This window comes from Diabrotica virgifera, chromosome 10, assembly GCF_917563875.1.
Source record: "Diabrotica virgifera virgifera chromosome 10, PGI_DIABVI_V3a".
In the NCBI taxonomy this organism is placed as follows: Eukaryota; Metazoa; Arthropoda; class Insecta; order Coleoptera; family Chrysomelidae; genus Diabrotica; species Diabrotica virgifera.
Window position 1 is genome coordinate 63,741,146 of NC_065452.1, and position 26,955 is coordinate 63,768,100.

Below are 26,955 nucleotides of genomic sequence, written 5' to 3' on the forward strand. Positions count from 1 at the left end.
CGTTCAGAAGAGATTGAAAGATTGGACGCAAATGAGCCACTCTGTAGACGACGTCGAAGCGAAGACAACATATTGTAGTTCCAGACGGACCTGTCGTTCATACTCCTTCGACATTTCTACCTACTGCTCGTCGTCAGCGTCCACAACGAAGATGCGTTATGTGTTTTTCAAATAGAATACGACGAGATACTAGATACTTTTGCAATTTGTGCCCTACTAAACCTGCCTTGTGCATGCCAAACTATTTTAATAATTATAATCATGTTTTGTAAATGTCAAATAAAATAAATTATGTATCACAAAAGTATAAATTATGTATCATATCAATAAAAAAACTGTATTTCCCTTTCTGTGTTATTTTTACACCCCTGATATTGTTCAGTAAAAAGTTACATCATTTTGAGCGTCCGGTTTGGGGTGAGATGGGGAGAAGTCGGTAAATTAGTAGTTTTTTACGTTTTTCGTCAATATTTCTAAAACTATGCTTTAGCGTATACAATGTTCTATATAAAAATGTTCTACATAAAATATAAAACAAAAAAGGTCCTATTCATAATTTTTATAAAATCAGGGTTTCCAGAGTTGCGGAGGGTGAAAAGTGGAGGTTTTCGATACTTTTTATATTTTTTGGGCAATTTATAATATTATTACTGATGAGAGGAATTTTCTTTAACACGATTTTGTTTTGTAAATAAAATTTGCTATTTCAGTGGCCGATGGTGATAAGTCCTTGAAGAAACGTCAACCTCACCACCTAAAATCATCATCAATTGCCAAAAAAATATAAAAAGTATCGAAAACCTCCACTTTTCACCCTCCGTAACTCTGGAACCGTTGATTTTATAACAATTATGCATAGGATCTTTTTTGTTTTAAAATTTATGTAGAACATTTTTGTATAGAACATTGTTTACGCTAAAGCGTAGTTTTAGAAATATTGACGAAAAACGTTAAAAACTACTAATTTACCGATTTCCGACGCTCAAAATGGTGTGACTTTTTCCTGAACATTATATGGACGATATAGAACAATTTGGTGTTGGAGGATAACTTTCACTTTGGATGTCTGGGTTATGCCATCTTTTGAATCAATTGTATCATACTATTATAAAACAATACGCCACTGAATCTCTAATCCAAATAAGTAAAAAGTGTGGGAAATCCTGGAGAATCCTGTACAGGTGCCATCTATCCGTGAGAAAAATTTGGCACAAATTAGTACATTTGGTTGCGTCTCTTTATACTTTTCACTCAACGGTATCATGCATTTTAATAGAAAATATCTTTTTTTGTACAAGTTAATACATTTTTCAGTGTAGGTTCGTTCCTATGACGTACAACGTACGGCCGTTGGTATATAAGCATGGAAACTTATGCCGTTTGTCAAAATTTAAAATCGCTGGGATTATTGACCTCAAAAAAATTAGTAGCTGGGGGTGAAAGGGTTAACTCACCCTTTATTAGATATAAAGTAAATTAGCAATATCAATCATTTTTTTAAATTTTGACAATAAATAAAAAAATATGGCATCAATAAACCATTGCCGTTGTGCTTATTTTTATTTATACAGTGAGTTGAACTTGTTACGATTTTCATATAAAGTTGGTTATAACTTTGTAAATACCCTGTATAACATACCCAACCTTTATATTTTGAAAGTAACAGGATCTATTCGTTTAGGATGAAAACTAGTTATAATTCATTGAAGGGTCTAAAAGGGTCTAAAGCGGCGTTTAGACACAGCGATAAATCAAACAACTTATCAAGGTCAATCGAGTTGTTGCAACTTATCATTGTGTGTAAACGGTGCATCGCACGACTTATCAAAGTTGGAGTTGGGTTGAAGTTGGTATCGGATTGAATCAACTTGGATTGAATCGTCGTAAACGGTACAGCGATTTATCATTGGAGTTGGGTTGCATCAATTTAGGAGAATCTTACCGAATTAGAATTTATTTACATATCCAATTAAATGTACAGGGTGATTGATTAGTGGGGTAAAGCTACGTAGATCCGTTATAGTAATAGATATAATAATTATATAAGTATATAGATCCAATAAAAGTTAATAACAAAAATTGTAGCCAACTTTGAGATTCACATTTCAAAATTAATTAGAATGTTACAGAGGGTGTTCGATAACATAGTGGCAGACCTAACTTATGTTTTTTTTTAATGGAACACCCTGTATTTTATTTTATATTCAAAATCTTCTTAACTTCGCCATTACAAATGTATAAAGGATTGTTATGTTATACAGGGTATTTTACAAAGTTATAACCAATTTTATACGAAAATTGTAACAAGTTAACTCATTGTATAAATAAAAATAAGCACAAAAGCAATGGATTATTGATGCTATAATTTTTTATTTATTATCAAAATTTTCATAAATTCTTCTTCTTCTTCTTCTTCTTTTTGTATAGACATGACTGTCTGTTTTTTCAATGTGCCTCTAGTAAGTTGTCGTTCAATCGTTTTCATGGTCTTACCACTAATCGTCTGCCTATTGGGAAACCGTCTCTCGCTGTCCTGACTACTCTGTTGTCATTCGGCTTATGTGGTCATTCCATTCTATTCTTCTGTTTTTTACCCTGTCTTCTGTCGTATATCTGCACTTCCAGCTCTGTCCCATAGAGTCTCACCATCGATTTTTCGAAGGGTTTTCATCTCCGCTGTTTCGAGCAATCTTTTTGTCCTCTCTGTGTCGGGTCGTGTTTCTAACACGTATGTCATTATTGTTCTGATGACTGTTTTGTAAATTCTGCCTTTCATATCTTTTCCGATATTTTTATTTCTCCATATTGTGTCATTCAGGCAACCTGAATTCAGGCAAATCTTTCATTCTGCGTTTAAATTTATCAAAAATACTTATTAGTTTTCTCAGGATTCCAAAGTTCTACGTTCTACAGTGTGGCAAAACCAAATGGAATAACTTCATTATTTCGTAAACCGACGACTAAAAAATCCGGAAACAGGTCAATTTTTATTTTTAAATTATGATTTTGTGGCATGTACCTACTAGTGACGTCATCCATCTCGAAGCTGAAATAAAAAATATACATGTGGACCAATGTAAAAAAGGTCATTTCGTTGTTGTCTTCTTACCGGCGTGAGAAATACAAAATAAGATTTACTATTTTATTTGGACATAAGCCACAATTCGAGTTTGAAATAAGTTTACTTGACGTTTCAACTTTCACTTCGGAAATCGTTATCAATATAAAAAAAACATTCATAAATTAAAAATTTAACTTTGTTTCTGGTGAAGCAACGCAGTTGGAACAAGCAGAATATTATAATTGTCACCGGAAAGCGAAAAAGGTAACGCACAACTTGGAAGAAACTATAGTTTTCTAACTTCGTTTCTGGTGAAGCAACGCAATTGGAACAAGCAGATAATATTATAATTGTGTCACCGGAAAGCGAAAAAGGTAACGCACAACTTGGAAAAGCCTATAGTTTTTTAACTTCGTTTCTGGTGAAGCAACGGAGTTGGAACAAGCAGATATATTATAATTGTGTCACCGGAAAGCGAAAAAGGTAACGCACAACTTGGAAGAACCTATAGATTTCCAACTTGGTTTCTGGTGAAGTAACGCAGTTGGAACAAGCAAATATATTATAATTGTGTCACCGGAAAGCGAAAAAGGTAACGCACAGCTTGGAAGAAACTATAGTTTTCTAACTTCGTTTCTGGTGAAGCAACACAGTTGGAACAAGCAGATAATATTATAATTATGTCACCGGAAAGCGAAAAAGGTAACGTACAACTTGGAAAAGCCTATAGTTTTTAACTTCGTTTCTGGTGAAGCAACGGAGTTGGAACAAGCAGATATATTATAATTGTGTCACCGGAAAGCGAAAAAGGTAACGCACAACTTGGAAGAACCTATAGATTTCCAACTTGGTTTCTGGTGAAGTAACGCAGTTGGAACAAGCAGATATATTATAATTGTGTCACCGGAAAGCGAAAAAGGTAACGAATAACTTGAAAGAACCTATAGTTTTCTAACTTCGTTTCTGGTGAAGCAACGCAGTTTGAACAAGCAGATAATATTATAATTGTGTCACCGGAAAGCGAAAAAGGTAGTCCCTGAAAACTACAGGTTCTTCCAAGTTGTGCGTTACCTTTTTCGCTTACCGGTGACACAATTATAATATATCTGCTTGTTCCAACTTCGTTGCTTCACCAGAAGCGAAGTTAGAAAACTATAGGGTCTTCCAAGTTGTGTTACCTTTTTCACTTTCCGTTGACACAATTATAATATATCTGCTTGTTCCAACCCTGTTGCTTCACCAGAAGCGAAGTTAGAAAACTATAGGTTCTTCCAAGTTGTGCGTTACATTTTTTGCTTCCCGGTGACACAATTATAATATATCTGCTTGTTCCAACTCCGTTGCTTCACCAGAAGCGAAGTTAGAAAACTATAGGGTCTTCCAAGTTGTGAGTTACCTTTTTCACTTTCCGTTGACACAATTATAATATATCTGCTTGTTCCAACCCTGTTGCTTCAGCAGAAGCGAAGTTAGAAAACTATAGGTTCTTCCAAGTTGTGCGTTACATTTTTTGCTTCCCGGTGACACAATTATAATATATCTGCTTGTTCCAACTCCGTTTCTTCACCAGAAGCGAAGTTAGAAAACTATAGGCCCTTCCAAGTTGTGAGGTACCTTTTTCGCTTTCCGGTGACACAATTATAATATATCTGCTTGTTCCAACTGCGTTGCTTCACCAGAAATGAAGCTAGAAATCTATTCACCAGAAATAGGTTGTTTCAAGTTGTGCGTTACCTTTTTCGCTTTCCGGTGACAATTATAATATTATATCTGCTTTTTCCAACTGTGTTGCTTCACCAGAAACAAAGTTAAATTTTTAATTTATGAATGTTTTTTTTTTGATATTTTCAACTCAGGCGCGCCAAAACCAACACACCACTCGCAAACCCGTCCAAATACGTATTGCGAACCATCAAAGCTTTTGTTGAAAAACCGACAGAAGTTAGATTGCGGTGCGCCGTGTGCGTGCCGTTTGTGCGCCACTTGAAAACACGTACTAATCTGACGAACATGCTGCGCGCGAGCGGCTCGCACACCGAGCAGAGCGCATATGTATACCTGCCTTTACGATGAATTCTCTAACATTTTCTGCGAGTTAGGAAGTACCACGTTTTCAATGAGGAGTTTTCTAAAAAAAAGAAAATAACTATCTATGACTGCCGAGTGGGAAAGAACTAAACTCTCGTCTCGCGTAACTACCAGCTTCCACTCTGGTTTAGCACTTCTTTGCTCTTTGCTCGTACTCTTTCTTCGCTCCACTCTGAACGTGCACTTCTTTGCTCTTTGCTTGTGCTATTTGCTCGCACTCTTTCTTCGCTCCACTCTGAACGTACGCATAGGTAATGTTGTATACAAATTAAAGTACGGTAATGGTACTTTTTAATAGTGATATAAAATACAGGGTATCCCATTTAAATTTTACTGAAAAAATAATGTACTTGAGTTTTAACTCACCCTTTATTAGATATAAAGTAAATTAGCAATATCAATCATTTTTTAAAATTTTGACAATAAATAAAAAATATGGCATCAATGCTTTTTGCCGTTGTGCTTATTTTTATTTATACAGTGAGTTGAACTTGTTACGATTTTCATATAAAATTGGTTATAACTTTGTAAATACCCTGTATAACATACCCAACCTTTATATTTTGAAAGTAACAGGATCTATTTGTTTAGGATGAAAACTAGTTATAATTCATTGAAGGGTCTAAAAGGGTCTAATGTACACAATGGTCCCCTCTTCAACTTGTTGTGGTCAACTTATCGCAGCGTCTAAACAGCATTGCAATCATCAACAAATCACAGCAACTTGTCATCACAACTAGTTGCACAACTTATCGCCGTGTTTAAACGCCCTTTAAGATCAATTTTAAATGAGCTCTATGCAACAATTCCAGACGTGTTTCACTGTAGCATCCAATATCCAACTTCATGGTTAATAGACATCCCAAATTGCAACACCTCTTTACTAGAGTTCTCCAAAAATACACCAACAGCTTACTTATAAAAAACAAACTGAACGAGATTCTTGAACGAGACTACCTAAACTACACAAACATCTTCACCGATGCCTCTAAATCCAGTGAAGCTATTGGTTGTGCATTTGTAACTCCAACGTCTACTTTCCAATTTCACCTACCGCCTAGTTCAAGCGTTTTCACCGCTGAACGCTGAACTATTTGCTCTGTATCGCGCCCTAAAACATGCAAACCTCTTAAATATTTCCAAACTTTTGTTTCTCACCGACTCGCTCAGCTCTCTTGTCGCAATGCAGCATATGTATCCTGAAAGTCCTTTAGAGAAACTAATAAAAACTGAACTACAAATTGCCCGAGAACAACACAACTCCGAAATTTATATGGATCCCATCACATATAGGAATGATCGGCAATGAAGATGCAGACAGAAGTTCTCGTAATGCAGCAACAAGTGCGAAATCTGAATTAGTGCGCGAGTGTTAAAAGTTTTTTAAACAAAAAGTGATCGGTCAGTGGCAACGCGAATGGTTTCTGTCGCAATCTAAACTAAAATCGGTAAAACCAGATACACGACAGTGGGAAACAAGTGCTAGTTCACGGTTTATTCAAACGGTTCTAACGCGCCTACGTATAGGACACACCAAGATTACACACTCATATTTACTTTCGGCCAGTGAACATCCCATGTGCGACCTATGTGCTACGCATCTTACCTTCACCCATCTGTTAATTGAGTGTCCAAAATATCAAAGTGAACGTTCAATAAACAATCTACCAAACACTCTACCAGCTTTATTAGGAGAAAACTGTTCAGTAAAAGACTTACTCAACTATCTAATGTCAATCAATATTTTGTACCAAATCTAGTTATGTGTTATTTTTAAAAAATCATTGTTAGCATCTGTTTATCAAGTAATGCCGCTAATTACCTGTTAGTGGATGCGGTAACTTTTCTTTAATAAAAAAAAAAGAATATAATACCATGACGAAAGAAGTATCCTCACTTATAGGCCTGAAAATTAGACAATAAGAAAACCAGAAACAAAATAAGAGCAACATAGATGGAATTCCTAAGAACAAGCTGCAGAGTCACAAGAAGAGATATAATAAATAACATAGAGATTAAGAAAATAATGGGAATGAAATAATATAATAGACTACATCGAACAGAAGATATTAACCTGGTATGGACGTGTCAGAATAGCAGACCAAAATCGCTGGATAAATACAATAACATAGCGGAGCCAGTAGAAAGGAAGGAAGAGAGGCAGACCCTGAAGATGGTGAAGAGATGAAGTGGACGAAGCAATGGAAAGAAGAAATCTACAGGCAAAGCAGGAAGAACTGGGGAGAACGGTCGAGTGAAGGAATACAGTGAAAACTATGGAAATCCTTAGTATATATATATATATATATATATATATATATATATATATATATATATATATATATATATATATATATATATATATATATATATATATATATATATATAACTCACACATCCACTATTTCGGGCTGGGAAAAATTTTCTGAATAGAATCGAAGATCCAAACACCAGTTCTCAGAAATGTGTTTCGCCCTCTTCAACCTCCCTGGGCTCATCGGTAAAGATGAGAGGTTGAATATCTTTAGACACATTCCATCAAAAAACAACATCCGAGACATAGACATAACAGGAGCGTATATCTACGCATCATCTGACAATGACAGTCTCAAGTTTTAATTCCCTAATTACTTAAAGTAAAATATATGTTTAAAAAACAAAAAAAAAAGGAAATGTATGTGTGAGTTATTCGTAAGGGGATTTTTCCACATTCTCTATTTCATTTGTTTGATTTTGTTACGATTGGTCGGTGAACCAACTTTGTATCTTTTGATCACTGAGTGTGTTCAAAGATTGACTTCTTCTTTTTTTTTTTTTTGTTTATATATATATATATATATATATATATATATATATATGCAAAAAGAATAAAGCTTCTAGCAAAGCTTGCTATTGCTTTTATGAATTAGAACGCCATAATACATGGCATTGGAGCACAAATTCGTCAAAACTTCCGTGATTTAACTGGCACCAATAGACTGATATATCGATATTTCAAGGTCTCCCTCTCATCAGTCAGTCGAGCTGGTACTACAAATTAAATCACGGAAGTTTCTCTGAACGTCTCCAAAAATTTCGCCACTCTAGTGGCAGCTTACAGAGGCGCCATCTCTTTTGATGGCAGGGAACGAAGACGATTTAATAATACCGTCTCCTATCCTCTGAGCTATCGGAATGTGCAAAAAGAATAAAGCTTCTAGCAAAGCTTGCTATTGCTTTTATGAATTAGAACGCCATAATACATGGCATTGGAGCACAAATTCGTCAAAACTTCCGTGATTTAACTGGCACCAATAGACTGATATATCGATATTTCAAGGTCTCCCTCTCATCAGTCAGTCGAGCTGGTACTACAAATTAAATCACGGAAGTTTCTCTGAACGTCTCCAAAAATTTCGCCACTCTAGTGGCAGCTTACAGAGGCGCCATCTCTTTTGATGGCAGGGAACGAAGACGATTTAATAATACCGTCTCCTATCCTCTGAGCTATCGGAATGTGCAAAAAGAATAAAGCTTCTAGCAAAGCTTGCTATTGCTTTTATGAATTAGAACGCCATAATACATGGCATTGGAGCACAAATTCGTCAAAACTTCCGTGATTTAACTGGCACCAATAGACTGATATATCGATATTTCAAGGTCTCCCTCTCATCAGTCAGTCGAGCTGGTACTACAAATTACGGGAATTAAAAAGTTAAATCACGGAAGTTTTGACGAATTTGTGCTCCAATGCCATGTATTATGGCGTTCTAATTCATAAAAGCAATAGCAAGCTTTGCTAGAAGCTTTATTCTTTTTGCACATTCCGATAGCTCAGAGGATAGGAGACGGTATTATTAAATCGTCTTCGTTCCCTGCCATCAAAAGAGATGGCGCCTCTGTAAGCTGCCACTAGAGTGGCGAAATTTTTGGAGACGTTCAGAGAAACTTCCGTGATTTAATTTGTAGTACCAGCTCGACTGACTGATGAGAGGGAGACCTTGAAATATCGATATATCAGTCTATTGGTGCCAGTTAAATCACGGAAGTTTTGACGAATTTGTGCTCCAATGCCATGTATTATGGCGTTCTAATTCATAAAAGCAATAGCAAGCTTTGCTAGAAGCTTTATTCTTTTTGCACATTCCGATAGCTCAGAGGATAGGAGACGGTATTATTAAATCGTCTTCGTTCCCTGCCATCAAAAGAGATGGCGCCTCTGTAAGCTGCCACTAGAGTGGCGAAATTTTTGGAGACGTTCAGAGAAACTTCCGTGATTTAATTTGTAGTACCAGCTCGACTGACTGATGAGAGGGAGACCTTGAAATATCGATATATCAGTCTATTGGTGCCAGTTAAATCACGGAAGTTTTGACGAATTTGTGCTCCAATGCCATGTATTATGGCGTTCTAATTCATAAAAGCAATAGCAAGCTTTGCTAGAAGCTTTATTCTTTTTGCACATTCCGATAGCTCAGAGGATAGGAGACGGTATTATTAAATCGTCTTCGTTCCCTGCCATCAAAAGAGATGGCGCCTCTGTAAGCTGCCACTAGAGTGGCGAAATTTTTGGAGACGTTCAGAGAAACTTCCGTGATTTAATTTGTAGTACCAGCTCGACTGACTGATGAGAGGGAGACCTTGAAATATCGATATATCAGTCTATTGGTGCCAGTTAAATCACGGAAGTTTTGACGAATTTGTGCTCCAATGCCATGTATTATGGCGTTCTAATTCATAAAAGCAATAGCAAGCTTTGCTAGAAGCTTTATTCTTTTTGCACATTCCGATAGCTCAGAGGATAGGAGACGGTATTATTAAATCGTCTTCGTTCCCTGCCATCAAAAGAGATGGCGCCTCTGTAAGCTGCCACTAGAGTGGCGAAATTTTTGGAGACGTTCAGAGAAACTTCCGTGATTTAATTTGTAGTACCAGCTCGACTGACTGATGAGAGGGAGACCTTGAAATATCGATATATCAGTCTATTGGTGCCAGTTAAATCACGGAAGTTTTGACGAATTTGTGCTCCAATGCCATGTATTATGGCGTTCTAATTCATATATATATATATATATATATATATATACTTTACTTTCTGCTGTCCTATTTGCTTTGCATCTTTATCTCCATATCCACTATCACTGGTCGGTGTTCACTAACTATACACTCACCCTTTATCACTTTACAGAGTTGCTAATCTCTTTTAGCTGACTTCTTCTACGCAACACAAAATCTGTCTTAGCTAAAACACTGCAATTGATGTTAATCATTTTTATTTTAGAAAGAGTGGTTTACACTTAGAACGATTTGATCATCACTTGTTCCGGTTACTAGGAGATCCATATTTTCGTTCAGCAGGCCCAATACTGGACAATGACGCTCAGTGTATATGCGCAGAATGTTTGGTTGGCAAATATGCCATTCTGATACATGCAGTCGAAAATCAATTACAAAACGAGCTGTTAAGGAGTACTTGTCGCGTAATATTTTGTCGTAGATGTCGGACACTTCTAGAGCTTGATCGTTTTCATGCACATGTTGCTACAGGTAAGGCTAGCACAACCAGAATTGAGAAGATTCGTGTGTAATTTACAGTTATAGTCTAACAAGCTATCTAAGAGACTCATTAATATTCAGCTGAGCGGGACACGATTGTTCGAAATGTGAAGTTATTTAAACAAGGGATCATTCCATACAACATTCCTTGTTTATGGAATTTCGCATCTCGAACAATAGCACCAAACCCAGCTGAATATTAATGAGCCTATTAGATAGCTTGTTGGACTATAAATGTTTTTTGAAATAATCATTTTTCTTTATTCGCAGTCCACTGGGCAGCCAATGAGGTCAAAGCAGCAATAAAGGGTAAGAATGAAATAAACTAATGATACTATTTTTAAAAGATAATACCACAAAAGTAGGTCAATCTTTGGTCCTGTGCGAAGAACCGCCGGAGGTGAGTCAAAGGATTCCAATGTCGGAAGAAGCAACTGACGCAGCTGCGATGACTATCTGCGATATCCACTTTTCAATACCTAAACACGACTTTAACGATCTAACTTGCACCAGGCTAACGTTTGAAGAATTTCTCAAGCAGTTCAAGGATAGTACCAAACACGACGACGCCGTTGAAAACAAAGAGGCCATAAGGAAATGTATTAATATTACGAAGGATACATTCAGTAAAGTGGTCTTTGATGATAGTATACTCAATCCAAATACGTATGTATAATTCCATAAATTAGTAATGGTTGCTTTATACTATGTTTATTTCAGATTTGCCTCAAATTTAACGCCGTCCGTGTCACCAACCAAGAAAAAAGCAGAGCCTTCTCTCAAGCCTAAGGAAATACCTAAAACTAGCCGAAAGACTAAAAGGTAATTTGTTACTTTATCGTACTACATTTAATTGTATTTATTTAATCAGTTAAGCCCATTTGTACCTTTCGGTGTTGGGATGATTACATCTAGTTCAATACCTACATTTCAATACTTTTTAATAATTATAAAATACTTATTTTAACCATACAATTTTAATGAATGTAAATTACTTATTTGACACATCTTTCTGTCCATATATTTTAGTCTTGTGGTGCTTCTTTTATACTTCTTTTCCATACTGTTCTATTTTGAGCTAATTGTTTTCCCATACTCCATTGCAGTCCTCTCTTCTCTGCTTCCTGTCTAACTTGTTCTTTCCATCTCATTCTTGGGCGGCCTACTTTATTTTTACCTTGTACCCTGACTTCATATACTTTTGTTGTTGTTCTTGTGTCCTTCATTCTATGGATGTGACCTAGCCACCCTAACTGTCGGTCCCCTATAGTCTATATAGGTTTTATCTTTAGAGATTGCATTATTGTGTCGTTTCTTATTTTGTCTCTTCATGTGACCCCTTCTATTTTTCTTAAGAATCTCATTTCTGTGCTTTGATTTTTCTTTTGTTGTTCTTTGTTAGCGTCCACGACTCACTTCCATAGACGATTGATGGTCTTACCACTTGTTGGTACACTTGTGTTTTTACTTCTTTTGGTATCTCTTTCTTTCCAAAGAACGTATTTCTTAATGTATTATAAATTGTCCCTGCTTTTCCTATTTTATTGTTTACTTCTTTGTTTATTTTCCCATCTTCCTCGATAATTATTATACCTAAGTAGTTGTAGCTGTTAACGTGTTTTAATACTTGTCCTTCTACCTTAATTTTTATCGCTTTCTTTGTAGTTGTCATAACCATTGTTTTACTTTTATCGGTGTTTATTTCCATGTTAATTTTTATTAGTTCTTTTATATAAATGTTTATTATTTGTTGCAGTTTCTCTTCCGTGTCAGCTAACAACACCATATCATCTGCAAATAGTAATTCTTGTATTTGTACATTGTTCATTTTCCATTTCCCCAATATCATGTCTTTAGTTTTCTCCTTGCATTGCTTTATTGCCTCATCTAGTACCATTGAGAAGAGTAATGCACTTAGTACGCAGCCTTGTTTTAGTCCTATCTTTGCCTGGAATTCATCAGATTCTTGATTATGAGTCCTTATTTTTATTTTATTATTTTTATATAAGGCTTAAGTATTTCTATCATATCCTTTTCTATTCCATTTTCCTTTAAACATTTCCATATATCTTCCCTTATTTCTGTCAAAAGCTTTTTTCAAGTCAATAAAGCATATATGTATCTCTTTGCCTTTCATCAATAGTTTTTCTCCTATTTGTCTCAATATAAAAATCAGATCTTGGGTACTCCTTCCTTTTCTGAAGCCATGCGAGATTCTTCTAATTTTATTTCTAGTTTTTCCCTTAGCCTTTTTTCAATTATTCTATTGAATATTTTGACAGGAACGCTTGTCAGTGTAATACCCCTATAATCTTCGCAATTTCTTGCATCTCGTTTCTTAAACAGTACTTAGGTACTATTATATGTTTTCCAATCAGATGGTATTTCCTTTACTGTTATTATTTCATTTAGTAGTTCTCGGAATTTTTCTTTTGAATTTTCACTCATGTACTTTAACATTTAAGCTGTGATTTCATCTTGGCCTGGAGATTTTCCCAATTTTAATTTGTCAATGGCCTCCGCAAGTTCCTCTTTTGTTTTTTGTTGCATTTCCTCTCTATTTTCGATCATGTCTTCCTCTCTTTCTTGTTGATATTGTTTCCATTCTGTTAGCTCTTCAAAGTACTGCTTCCATCTTTGCATTATTTCTCTTTCTGCAGTTAACATATTTCCTTCTTTATCTCTTATATTTCTTAATCTAGGTGTTTTCTTTTGTCTTAGCTGTTTCAATGTACCATAGAACAATTTCTGGTTATTAAAATAGTTTTTCTACGACCGTTTAATAACATGCTCATTATTCGCTACTTTTTCATAGATAATAGCACCCATTACTGTACCCGTGAGTAATAATTCATTACTCACGGGCTGAAGTTATTCACGGGTCATTACTCACGGGCTGAATTTAGATTCAAGTGACGCATGCCACTTTTAATATTAATCGTATATAAACTGCAAATAAAATTACTTAAAGTTGTTTATTTAATACAATAATTATTGTAATTTATATCAATAATTAACTTCGAAAAATGTTTAAAGGAATTTTAACTGTAACAATGTCAGTATATTTTTTACGTTTATATCTTGTTTACTAAAAATTTTGACGTTTATCATTTATCTTAGTGACAGTGACATTAGCTCATTTTGTTTATGTTAATTGGAATTTATAACTAATATTGTGTTTATTTTTCAAGTTATATTGTGTTAAATATGTTATAACATATTATGTATAGTTATATTATTATATTATATATAGTTAAATGTAAATATACATACAACAGCCATTTCCTATTTATTAGATTAATTGACAGTAGGTACAAATTTAAGCTTACAATTTTTCGGAAACGAATAGAACTTATATTGACTATTTCTAGTTGTATTTTTATAATAAATAATAATTTGGTAATAGTAGGCAACCAATTATTCAGCCACGTACTAGGGGTAAATAGCATTTAGGTATTCTTGTAAATTATTATAATTTAAACCTCGAGTAGTTGATAATTAAATTTTTTACTAATTAAAATAAAAAGGTCGTAGAAAAAGTATAGTATTCTACTCGCATGTAATGGCTATTACTCACTCTGATGAATTACGCAAACTTCATCATCGTGAGTAATAGCCATCATTACATGCTCGTTGAATAATATACTATTTCATTCATTTTGTGTCCAAAATCTTCCCAGGACTTCTTTTTTGCCGTTTTAATTTCTTGTTTAATGTCGTTTCTGGCCATTTTTTATTTTTCGTAATCGTCCTCCGATTTGGTTTTTAGATACTTTTTCCAAACTTTTTTCTTTTCTTTCACTTTGCGTTGTATTTCTGCTGTCCACCATTTACTTTTCTTCGAATATATGTTTGTAATTTTAGTTGTTCCGCATACTTCTTTTGCAGTTTACAATATGATTTCCTTAAATTGCTTCCATTTATTTTCTATTCCTGTGTTAATTGCCTTTATAGTCTCGAACTGTTTGGTTAACTTCTTCTGGTGTTCCTCTTTACTATATATTTCTCTTAATTTGTATTTTTTAAATTTTGTCTTTCTTTAGTTATCTTTTTTCTGTTGTGTGAGGTGTGTGTACCCTTAGTTCCATTATAAGCAAGTAATGGTCACTGTTTATTTCAGCCTCTCTTTTTACCTTTACATCTTTTATCATCTTTAAGTATTTTCTTTTTATTAGGAAATAGTCTATTATGGATTTTTCTTTTCTCGATGGGATTTCTCTAGTATATTTATTTGTGTATGTTTTTGTGCATAAATTTTGAATTCGTTATAACCATATCATTTGCTATACATAGGTATATAATTCTGTTTCCGTTATCATTTTTCATTTCTTCTCCATGTTGCCCTAGGTATCGTTCAATCCCTTTATTGTCTCTTCCCACTCTACTATTTAGGTCTCCCATTAATATAATGTTTTCTCCTTCGTTATCCATCTCTGCTTGTAGTATTTCGAAGAATTCATCTTTTTCCTCTTTTTTGGCATTATCATTTGGTCCATATGCTACGATTATGCTGGTTATATTTGTATTTTCTATTTTTACTTCCACTATATACTAATAATCTTTCGTTTATATATGTTTCACGTATTTTGTTATTTGTCTTTTGTGTTTTTCTTGTCCATTTTGTTTGCCAGGCTCGTTGTGTTTGTTGTCATGTCGCCTTCAATTTCTGCTATTCGTTTTTTGGATTTATTACTTCTAGTTTTTTCATAGTCTTATTCCATTTCCATATCTCGCCATTTATAGTTATTTTATTGTACCCAATTTTCACCTTATTTCCTTTTAATTCTTCGTTTGCCATTTTTCTTATTTCCTTGTTCTTCTCACGCTCCTTTGTTGTCATGTCATGATTTATATAAACCTTTTCCCGCTGCAGTTCTTTTAATTTGTATTTGTTTTTCATGGTTTCTTCTTTTTCGTCTTCATTATTTATTTCAATTAAGCATACTTTTCTTCCTATTTTATGTGCTGTTTTTACATTAATATTTATCTGTAGAGTGTTTTTATCATGTTCTCCACGAATTGCTTAAGTTCTGTTTTATTTTCTGTCTCAATTTCAATTCCTGACATCACTATATTATTATTTTTCCCTTTCTCTCTCTCTAGCCATTCAACTGTATCATTTGTTTCCTCTAGCTTCTCTGTAATATCTTTATTTTCTTCTGTTAGTTTTTGATTTTCTTGTCTCAATCTCTTATTTTCTTCTCTTATCAGTTTTATATCTTCACTGGTTTTGTCACTCTGCTTTTTGAGCTCCGACACCATCTCTATTAACAGATCTAGTTTTTGTTCTTTACTGTTTGTTTCATATGGTGTTTGTGAAAGTTTTTTATTTTTTTACCTTTGACTCGCATCATTCGGATCTCTTTTCCTTTTGCTGTCGTCCGAACAGTCGTCGCTGTCCTCCATGTTCTTGTTGATTTCGCTTTGTCTTATTTTATTATCGCCTTCCGCCATGCTCTTGTTTATTTCACGGTATCTTAGTTGATATCTCAACGACAGGAACTTCGCCCAGATCGACTCTTCGAAAGCTAGGTTCCTCTTTGAGTCCTCAAACTAAGTATTTTCCCTTTTTAGTATAGTATTCCCTTTTTCCGCGACTTTTACTCAGTCTGGCAACGTCGCCGTGACGTGGAGCGTGACCTGTCTCTCAGCTGGTTGCTAATAGGTTTGTTCTAGCATCAGTTTCAAACGGTTTGAAACCATCAGCGAATAGTTGACCAGTGCGACTAGAGGGAATACCACTGGTGACTGTATTATGTTTTCTCACTGACCAACTGTTTGCTGACGGTTTCTGACTAGTTTGACTGTTTACTAGAACAAACCTAATACTCGTTCACTTCCTATGCCCGTTTTTTGTGTTTGTTTATACACTTTTAATTTCACACTTAATTAGTTATTTTTTGTTTGTTTTTTTCACTTATATCGTCAGTATGCACTTTTATATTCACTTTATATTTTAAACCGTTATTTAATTTCGACTACTACATCCAAAATTCGGTAAAATAGTAGGTGGTATTTTGGTACTCAATCCAAATACGTATCTATAATTCTATAAATTAGTAATGGATGCTTTATAGTATGTTTATTTCAGATTTGCTTCAAATTTAACGCCGTCCGTGTCACCAACCAAGAAAAAAGCAGAGCCTTCTCCCAAGCCTAAGGAAATACCTAAAACTAGCCGAAAGACTGAAAGGTAATTTGTTACTTTATCATACTACATACGTAGTATAATAGATAAAGTTATAGGATCGTGCAAAAAAAAATTCAGATTTCACTTTTTCTCGACGTTTTGAATCGCCCTGAGTCTAAAAAGCAAATAAAAAACATATCGGAAGTATGTACGTACGTACGTTTGTAATACGTATGTATGTCGCCACCGCCCACCAAAAACTACTGGACCGATTTCGATGAAATTCGGTATGAATGAGTACGTTTAAAAGCCTATCGACAACTCTCTTTAATATAGCCTTGGAGGGAGTAATTAGAAACACAGAGCTAACAAAAAAAATATTCCAAAGCTCGACACAAATAATAGGGTATGCAGGTGACCTAGGGTTGATAGCCCATGACAAGAGAAGTCTAGAAGATGCATTGCTAACATTGACAAGAGAGGCAAAAATCAGGGGGTTAATAATTACAATTACGTAATCAGAAAAAAACAAAATACTTAATAAGTACGAGAAATCAAGACCAAATAAATAGAATAAATAAAATAAGAATAAGTGATAACGTATTCCAAAGGGTTGACTGCTTTAAATACTTAGGAATGATAGTAGATGTTAAAAACATAAGAAGCATAGAGATAAATGAAAGAATTAAAGCAGGGAATAGGGCATTCTAAAAATACCACAAGCTACTTAAAGATAAAAACCTGAGCAAAAAAAACAAAGACAAATATATAGAGCGGCAATTATCACCTATGGAGCAGAAGCAATGTGCCTTACAAAAAAAGATGAAGAAAACTAAAAATAATAGAAAGAAAAATTATGAGGAGAATACATGCTCCAATTAAAACAGATCAAGGAGAAATACGAATTCTGATGATCCGTTTAATACAATTTTGTTTTCGTTTAAAAATTTAGAAACACGTTCGTTGCATATGCCCACCCGCCTTATTTTTAGCCTATATTTTCTAGACATTACTTAAGTAATTCGCGACCCCCTTCCAACTCGTATGTGGCTCCAGCTATTGGTAATGTCTCGAACTGGAGATTAATTTCCGTTTTACTTTTGATAATATTAAAAAGATTATACCAAAACTCTTAAGAGTTTTCAATTTAAGTAAATGGAAAGAAAATATTCAGATTTTAATAACACATTCCCAACTTTTCCGATATGGATAAAAAGCGTCATTTATTTCAATATTCAATTCAGAGGTAAATCTAATATTAAAAAATGTATGGCTCTTAAGTTTATACAAAAACATTTATTAGAACTATTACCCAAAAACAAGGGACCAATATATTCCAAATACGAATAAGAACATAAAGGAGAACATTGTAGTCGTAAATAAAAAGAATTTAAAAAATTTAAAGCACTCATGGGAAAACTTCTTTACGGACGTTGTGAACTTTTTAGATGGGGAAAAAGTATTGAGTTTGCGACCGTCATCACTTTGCCGAACTAAATTTCGTACGTAAACAGAGTGCGCCAAACCTCTGGTTTTCTTTGATTACGGCTAAACTGTGAGATATACATAAACATGTTTATAACAAAACTAATGTTTATCAAAGACGTCTATAATTTAAAATTATTTTCGATTATACAGGGTGAGTCAGAACGACGGTATGAACCAAAATTGTATTTTTTTAAATGGAACACCCTGTATATTAAATCATTTTTGAATATATTATTTAAAAATATGAAAAATTTTTATAAGGTTTTATAGGCCTAAAGTTAATAATTTTCGAAATATTTACATTTTTATTGAGAAAAATGGTAATATTTATAGGGTTGTGGATTATGTTTCCAAGGTAATAAAAATTTAAGTGATAGGTCAAAGTTTTTATAATATAGTGTTATTATTAAATAATTTAATATCTCTTACTTTTATCCATAAAATATACAGTGTGATCACTATTTGCAAATACAAAATTTTCTTATTTTTTTTAAATGGGACACCCTATATATTAGTTTAGCATTTTGTAGTAAATATTACAACCTTTCTTTTGGTATGAGGTTGTATGTACCTAGCATGTTTCGTTTTGTAGATATTTTTAAAAAACTATAGATTTTACGTTTTTGCGGATTTTATATTTAAAAATTTTTTTGCAAAAAAAAATAATTATAATCTGGCTTTAGAAACATACACTAAAATATAAAATATGAAAATAAAAACGTAATTAAAGATTAAAATAAATCGTATGCTAGTACAATTCAATTGAATTTGATAACTTTAAATTATTTTACAAAAAATATTTCACCATACTAATGAATGCATAAATTAGTTACTAACTTAAATAAACAACCAAATTTTAAATCTACCCTAGTAATTTTCCTACGCAGCAACTTTCCTGTACCAAATTAATTGTTAGTTATATTGTATTTACGAGTAAGATCAGTTAATAACTTTTTAATTTACCTACATCTTGAGAATGTATAAAGTATGCTTTGAAACAAATGAACGTTATAGAAGTATAAGAAGTAAATAGTATCTATGTACCTACTCGTGTCACAAAAGCTGGTAATAATTTCTAATAGTTTCGCCAAAAACAAATGTCATATCCACCAATTGTTCGGTTGAAAAATTAAAATTTAAAATATAAAAAATTGTTACAAAAATTTCAACTACAAAAGCATTACCAGCTTTTGTGACACCAGTAAATACTATTTAATAAAAAATAATTTGGCTGACACATTTCAAAGCATACTTTATAATTATTACGTTCCCCAGATTATGTGTAAATTAAAAGTTTAACTGATCTTACTCGTAAATACAATATAACTAACAATTAATTTGGTACAGGAAAGTTGCTGTGGTAGAAAAATTACTAAGGTAGATTTAAAATTTGGTTATTTATTTAATTTAGTAACTAATTTGTGCATTCATTAGTATGGTAAAATATTTTTTGTAAAATAATTTAAAGTTATTAAATTCAATTGAATTGTACAAAAAATACTAGCATACGATTTATTTTAATCTTTAATTACTAGAGAGCGGAATATATGCAAAGTGCGTATAGATGCATATATTACATATTTTCAGACAACAAACACAACATTGCATATTTAAGCTAAACACGATTTATTTTGCATATTTTAAAAATAAATTATATAAAAGTTTAAAATTTTCCTCTCTTAGTTGGAATTTTATAACTTCGATATGAACGAGCTCGTTATTTATCTATCTATCGCTCATCTGGACTTTCCCATTACTACCTGAATTTAACAATTATGGGTGTTCCCAGAAAAATATTATTTTATTAGCGTAGCAAGTCATAGGTACCTACCTGCTTTTAAGGGTCTAATAATTATTTTGTCAGTTTCCGGCCAACATTTGTTTAAAGTAAACGTTGTATCGTATTTAGTGTTTTTGAAGTGATTGGTATATATTAAATTTAAATATGTCTACCATTCAAAAAAGTGCTTGGATAAAGTGTTTTCCCGAGTTAAAGCTAAGTGGAGACAAAGTATTTTGCAAGGCCTGTTCCAAAATCGTAAGTTACATTCATATTCATTTTTTAAATGAGGAACTGACAAACAAAAGCATCATGTCCCACAAAAGAAATTTTTCTGGAAAGAGTGCTTTTATTCGACCAATTCGCTTTTACTTCTATAAAGACGGACATACAGAGAAGCATCAAAATACAAAAAATCCCATCAAATTGTAGACAATTCCGCTTTTGTTCTTCAGCTTAAGTAACGTACTTTGTTCTTTAAGTAACGTACAAATTGCTAAAGAACTTATGTTCATAAAAGTTAATTTTAGTTTTTTACCAGATCTAATAAAGTCATTAGAACAAAGGAATTTACAATTATGTGATTCGGTTAATCTTGTTAACACTTTTTCTGCTCATTGTAAAAAAATTCCCGGAAATACAGGGATTACAATTAGAAATAAATTAAAAAATGTTTTAGAAAAAAATGAAGGGCTTCGATTGTTTGAGGAAAGTTGTACGTATTTTTGAAGGCAACTTTTCTGAAGATCTTACGACTTAATATATTGTTTTATTTTTGAGTATTTTTAATATGCATTTGCATATTTAGACAAATTTAGAAAAAATACCTGCATATTTGTAGTAAAAGTAATGCATGTATATGCGCAGATTTTGGTAATATTGTGTTGCATATATTCCGCTCTCTATTAATTACGTTTTTATTGTCATATTTGATATTTTAGTGTATGTTACTAAAACCAGATTATATTTATTTTTTTGGCAAACATTTTTTAAATAAAAAATCCGCAAAAACATAAAATCTATAGTTTTTTTAAAAATATCTACAAAACGAAACATGCTAGGTACACACAACCTCATACCAAAAGAAAGGTTGTAATATTTACTACAAAATACAAAACTAATATACAGGGTGTCCCATTTAAAAAAAGTGAGAAAATTTTGTATTTGCGAATAGTGATCACACTGTATATTTTATGGCTAAAAGTAAAAGATATTAAATTATTTAAAAATAACACTATATTATAAAAACTTTGACATACCACTTAAATTTTTATTACCTTGGAAACATAATCCACAACCCTATAAATATTACCATTTTTCTCAATAAAAATGTAAATATTTCGAAAATTATTAACTTTAGGCCTATAAGACCTTATACAAATTTTTCATATTTTTAAATAATAGATTAAAAAATAATTCAATATACAGGGTGTTCCATTTAAAAAAATTAAACTTTGGTTCATACCGTCGTTCTGACTCACCCTGTATAATCGAAAATAATTTTAAATTATAGACGTCTTTGATACACATTAGTTTTGTTATAAACATTTTTTGTATATCTCATAGTTTAGCCGTAATCAAAGAAAACCAGAGGTTTGGCGCACCCTGTATATTATGTGTATGTATACATAAATAGCATAGAACGAACGCAACGCGTATATGTATAATATAGGTATAGCACTTCTTTTTGGATCAGGAAAAAGCATTGAGCTCGTAATTTATATACTATAAGAAGTTTTTACTTATGTCGGCACTCCGTGCTTTAATTTTTTTAAATTTTTTTTTATGTACTATTACAATGTTCTCCTTTATGTTCTTATTCGTATTTGGAATATACTGGTCCCTTGTTTTTGGGTAACAGTTCTAATAAATGTTTTTGTATAAACTTAAGAGCCATACATTTTTTAATATTAGATTTACCTCTGAATAGAATATTGAAATAATTGACGATTTTGATATTATCAAAAGCAAAATGTGCTTTAGATTTAAAGAAAAAAACGACGACTTGATAAATTAATTTATCTAGTACGAATTTCTTGCTTTATTTTTTTTTTAAATAAATTTTTAGGTGAAATTAATTTTATCTTTACAAGAAGCTGGTTAGGTACGTTTATTATTTTCTTCCTATATTTCCTTTCTACATGGTTATGCTTCTGATCTCTGACTTTCGGGACACGAATTCCTTTGGCATATTGGAATCCATCTGGAATTAGATTGTAGATAGATTATATTTATATCTCTGGTTATCCAGTTGGAACCATTGTGGATGAAGGCTTCTTCTCTATTTAATTTTGTTTACATGTATATGTAATCAGGATGTATCCCCTCGAAAGCATGATTTTATTCTACACGTAATTCTCTGCAAGCAAGTTTTGCACCTTTTGCAACTACACTAGTGACATTTGCTGTGGTAGAAAGATCTCCAATTTAAGATTTGCTGATAACACTACACTCGATGATATACAGATTCAACAATATAAAGCTGAGTAACCACTTGAAGGAATAACAGATAGTAGATAGCTTGACATATCTTAAGGCCCTGATCGACAGGAGAGTAAAACCGCGGTTTTGTGGCTCGTCGGCAAATCTCGCCAGTGTATCATTGCAATACGACGGTTTTAATTACCGACAAGCCTGGCTAGCTCGTCAGTTTGTTTTATTTTTTACTTGGCTCGTCGTTCAAAACCGCGCGTGTATCACGGCTGGCGAGCCAAGCCGGCAGTTTTCGGCGACCGTTGAAGTGAAAAGACCAGTTTTAATCATGGATATGCGAACTCTCAGCCACGACTTTTTATTAGAATTTATATATTGCTTACGAGAGTGTTCTGGTTTATGGAAATGTAAATCGCCATCGACTTACCGCATTATGTTAAACCCTTAAATATCATAAAAAACATGAATCCAACTCAACTAGAGCCGATGTCAAGAAAAACAATCATTGCGAGCTTCCTACAGAAAAGAAAGTAACAAGGTTACGACATGTTAGCTGTGGACGGTTGACACGACTGTTTTGCTCGCTAGTTGATCAGCATCAACGAGCCGCGAGTAAAACCGTCGTTCTTAAAACCGCGGTATTATGGCTCGCACGTCGATCACCCACTTTAGATTGAGTATCACTAACAATAGCAGCTTCATAGCCGAAGTTTGGAGACCCATTACTTACTCCGTGGCGTTAAAAACCTTCGTAGGTTTTAGCCGACTCGATAACGTGTCTCCACTCTTCGCTGTCTTGAGCAATCTCTATCCAGTTTTTCACGCCCATGGCTTTAAGGTCTCCTTCTATATTATATATCGTCTCCGGAGTCGAGGCTATCCACGTGGTCTTTTTCCGGTTAGGACTTCTTCTCATAACAGAATTAATGTTCTTTGGTCAGAATGTCCTGCCCATTGGAGTCTTTTGGACTTTATTTCTGTTATTATGTTGGCGTCTGGGTATAGTTCTTATCCTTTATTGTCCTGCTGCTTCATTAAGCACAGGCATAAAGATCTTCCTTAGGATTTTTCTTTCCCAAACACGTAGTCTCTCTTCGTTTGTCTTTGTTGTCGTCCAGGTTTCGCTGCCATACATCACTACGGGTCATATGATTGTTTTATATAATTGTATTTTTGAACGTTTTGTTAGTTGTTTCGATTTCGTAAGGTTTTGAAGGGCATAAAGACATCTGTTGCCGGATTGTTTTCTATTGTTCATTTCTTGTGATCCGTTAATGTCTTCACTTCAGTTATTGGTTCCAAGATACTTATTCTCTAACGCGCTCAAAGTTAACGTTATCGATAGTGATGTTCTGACCGATTCTGTCTCTGCTTTGTTTATTGCGGAGACCCATTGATATAGCAAAAAATGCGATGAGTCACCTAACTAAAGTTTGGAAAGACATATCTATCTTTCAAGAAATAAAGATAAGATTGATGAATGCACTTGCATTCTCACTATTTCTATAAGGGGTAGCAATAAGAACTTTTGCACACAAGAACACCAACAAATGTGTGCCTTTTAGATAAGGTGTGTAGCGGGTAGCTTGTTACACACCATATTTAGTAAAGACCAGTTTAATTTTAATAACAATTATAATGAAGAATGTCTCTTTACAGTACCTATTAATGCTTTTTTCTTTGTTATAGACGCCAGGGTCAGAAGACGAAGACATAAATATATCCGACGGGTTTAGTTGGTAGATCAACTTTTGTTATATAAATTTTTAATGTAAGTTTTTGATGTTTTTACACAAACCTAATTAAATGATAAGATCAGTACTTTTAAGTAAACAGGGTTTTAAATAATCAAATGATTTTTATTTTCCTATATTATTTATTCTTCCAGTCTAATATGTTTTTATTCTTAAGTATGGTATGTAATACACTCATCGGCATGAAAAACGGTCACCTCACAAAATGGGTCATTTTTGATGGCTCGTATTTCCTAAACCTGTTGTCCGATTTAAGTGATTTTTTTAATATTTTATAGCCCTGTTCTTTAACAATATCGCTCTAATAATATTGTTGCTAGACAGGTAAATTTTCATTGTATACCGGGTGTACCAATCAAACTGTGTTTTTTTTTAAGTTCGGAACACCCTAATTTGCGTACATATGTTTATAAAGCAAACGGCCATTATTTTTTTATGCAGAATTACCCCTTAAAGTTTATAGCACTTATTTAGAAACACCCTGAATTGATGAAGTAAAGGGCTAGTTGTTAAAATACCTAACTTTTTTATTATCCCACATAAGCGAATGAATCCAAAAACATAATGTTAAGAAAACCTGAGGCTATAGTGGGGTTTTAATTTCAGTATTTTATAAATTCTAGGATATTCCACAGGGTGTTCCGAACTTTTAGAAAAAAAACACAGTTTGATTGGTACACCCGGTATACAATGACGATTTCCTGTCTAGCAACATTGTTATTACAAAGATTATGTTAAAGAATAAGGCTATAACATATTTAAAAAATCACTTAAATCGAACAACAGGTTTAGGAAACACGAGCCATCAAAAATGATCCATTTTTTGGGGTGCCCGTTTTTCGTGCCGGTGAGTGTAGGTGTAGATGGATCAAGGGAAATAATATTATTTGACTCAATTTTAGATAGACTCAAATAAATGAACCAGAATAACTCCAACAAACAGTAAATACATTTACTGAAGAGCAACTTAATATTAACACAATAGAGATGGCAGTGAATGATCTAAACGAAGCTGTCATTACATCATCCCTAGAAACTTACACTCTAACGGAGATGAATTTCACCAGGGATACGTCATGACGAACTGTCTGTGTTGAGGAAAAGGACGAGGAACCTATTTAACAAAGCAAAACTAACCGAAGAGTGGATAGAATACAGAACCACATGGACGAAACATTATACAACTATAAGAGAAGCTGAGAGAGCCATTGAGGAAGCACTGTAAGGAAATTGAAAGCATTCATGCTTGGCTAGACGTCAAAAGGTGCTCTGAAAGGAGAAAACACAACCAATTAATTCACTCCTAAATGATAAGGACGAGTATACCAATAGACGAAGAGCCACGACTGAAGAACTCTTCAGAGTGTACTTCCCTTGATCACAAATAGTTGAGTCACCAATTGGCTGGGGATCAGTAAGCAATGAGATTGAATCCGTCCTTTATATAGATTTGACAGTACATACGCCATTAGCTTCTGGAACTCAAAGAAATACAATTTTATTATAGACCCTATGCAAATCAATATTGTCATAAGCATTTGTTATGCTGACAAACAATACACATTTTGCCATAACATGGGAAAAACCAATTTGAACATCTGTAAACAGATGAACAAATGATGGAAGTGCTGAAGAGGACAGGGATTGACGGAAGAGACCTGAAAATAATAGCTAACCTGTATTGGAATCAATCAGCAGTGCTCCGAATAGATGGAGAATATACATATCAGGTCAAAATCTTAAGGGGAGTGAGACAGGGATGCATAATTGCACCGCTGATATTCAATCTGTACTCATATCATATATACCTATCTCAGATCTCCACCAGAAATAACTATACTCTTACCTTTACCGATAATAACGACCCGACATGAACGACACGGCACTGGATGCTGGAAGAAAGAAGATTTGTTAGTATGTACACACAGATGTGTTGTGTTAGGTAAATTTTAAAAAGTTGGAGATGTACATCCGTCATACATACAAGAATTAAAAATTAAACATTGTTCAAAGAGCTGAAAATAGAAAAAAAGTTATGAAAAACAAACCACATGTAAATACGATTTTAAAAGATGTAACAGTTTCCAGCCAGGCCAGAAGAACTATTTATTGGAGTGATCCACAAGGAAAAAAAATCTGTAGTTGACTGTATGCCATCAATCACAAAAATTGGAAAAAATCCGTTGTAAAAGGTATAACATTTTATTAAAATCCCTTCAAGGGTTACATCACAGAACGTTTTCGATTTTATTAAAAATTATTAGTGTTATTTTAAAAAAAAACAGGTTGGATGCCAGCTGAGCCACCAAAGAAATACTAGGGTAAAAACCCTTTAAATGTTATATAATTGCATTAAAGGTGCATACTTGATTAAAACTCCATAGGATGGCTATAGATAAAAAAGAATAATGCCCTTAGGTAAGGTATGGACATTCCCAACACGTGGGATGTAAATTGAGTTGGTTACATTAATTATTTTTAATTGTTGTAATGTTAGTGTTTTTTGTGTCACTTGTTTTTTGTAATATACGGTATACAGCCAACTAGAGCAGCGGTCGGGGAACCGGGGTAAATTACCCCAAATGGGGTAAAAATGAAATTTTTGGGGGTAAAAATGAAACATGTAAGTAAAAAGTATATATTTATAATTTGCTATTTTATAAACCTGTTTTGCATGCACCGAAAT

The 26,955-nt window shown here is 33.5% G+C and overlaps 1 protein-coding gene across 4 annotated transcripts in view; it reads left to right on the forward strand.

Annotated features, from left to right (window-relative positions):
- Window positions 1-24,368, forward strand: part of LOC114339115 (uncharacterized) — a 63,440-nt gene extending 39,072 nt beyond the window's left edge. For 2 of the 4 annotated variants that reach the window (XM_050641516.1, XM_050641513.1), the window contains exons 7-12: window positions 10,410-10,675; window positions 10,955-10,993; window positions 11,032-11,350; window positions 11,405-11,506; window positions 16,776-16,877; window positions 24,205-24,368. In XM_050641516.1, the coding sequence (XP_050497473.1) occupies window positions 10,410-10,675; window positions 10,955-10,993; window positions 11,032-11,350; window positions 11,405-11,506; window positions 16,776-16,877; window positions 24,205-24,232 (856 nt within the window). In that variant the 3' untranslated portion in view covers window positions 24,233-24,368. The remainder of the gene's footprint in view (window positions 1-10,409; window positions 10,676-10,954; window positions 10,994-11,031; window positions 11,351-11,404; window positions 11,507-16,775; window positions 16,878-24,204) is intronic. The other 2 variants (XM_050641515.1, XM_050641514.1) reach the window with 2 other exon arrangements.
- Window positions 24,369-26,955: the final 2,587 nt, after the last annotated feature.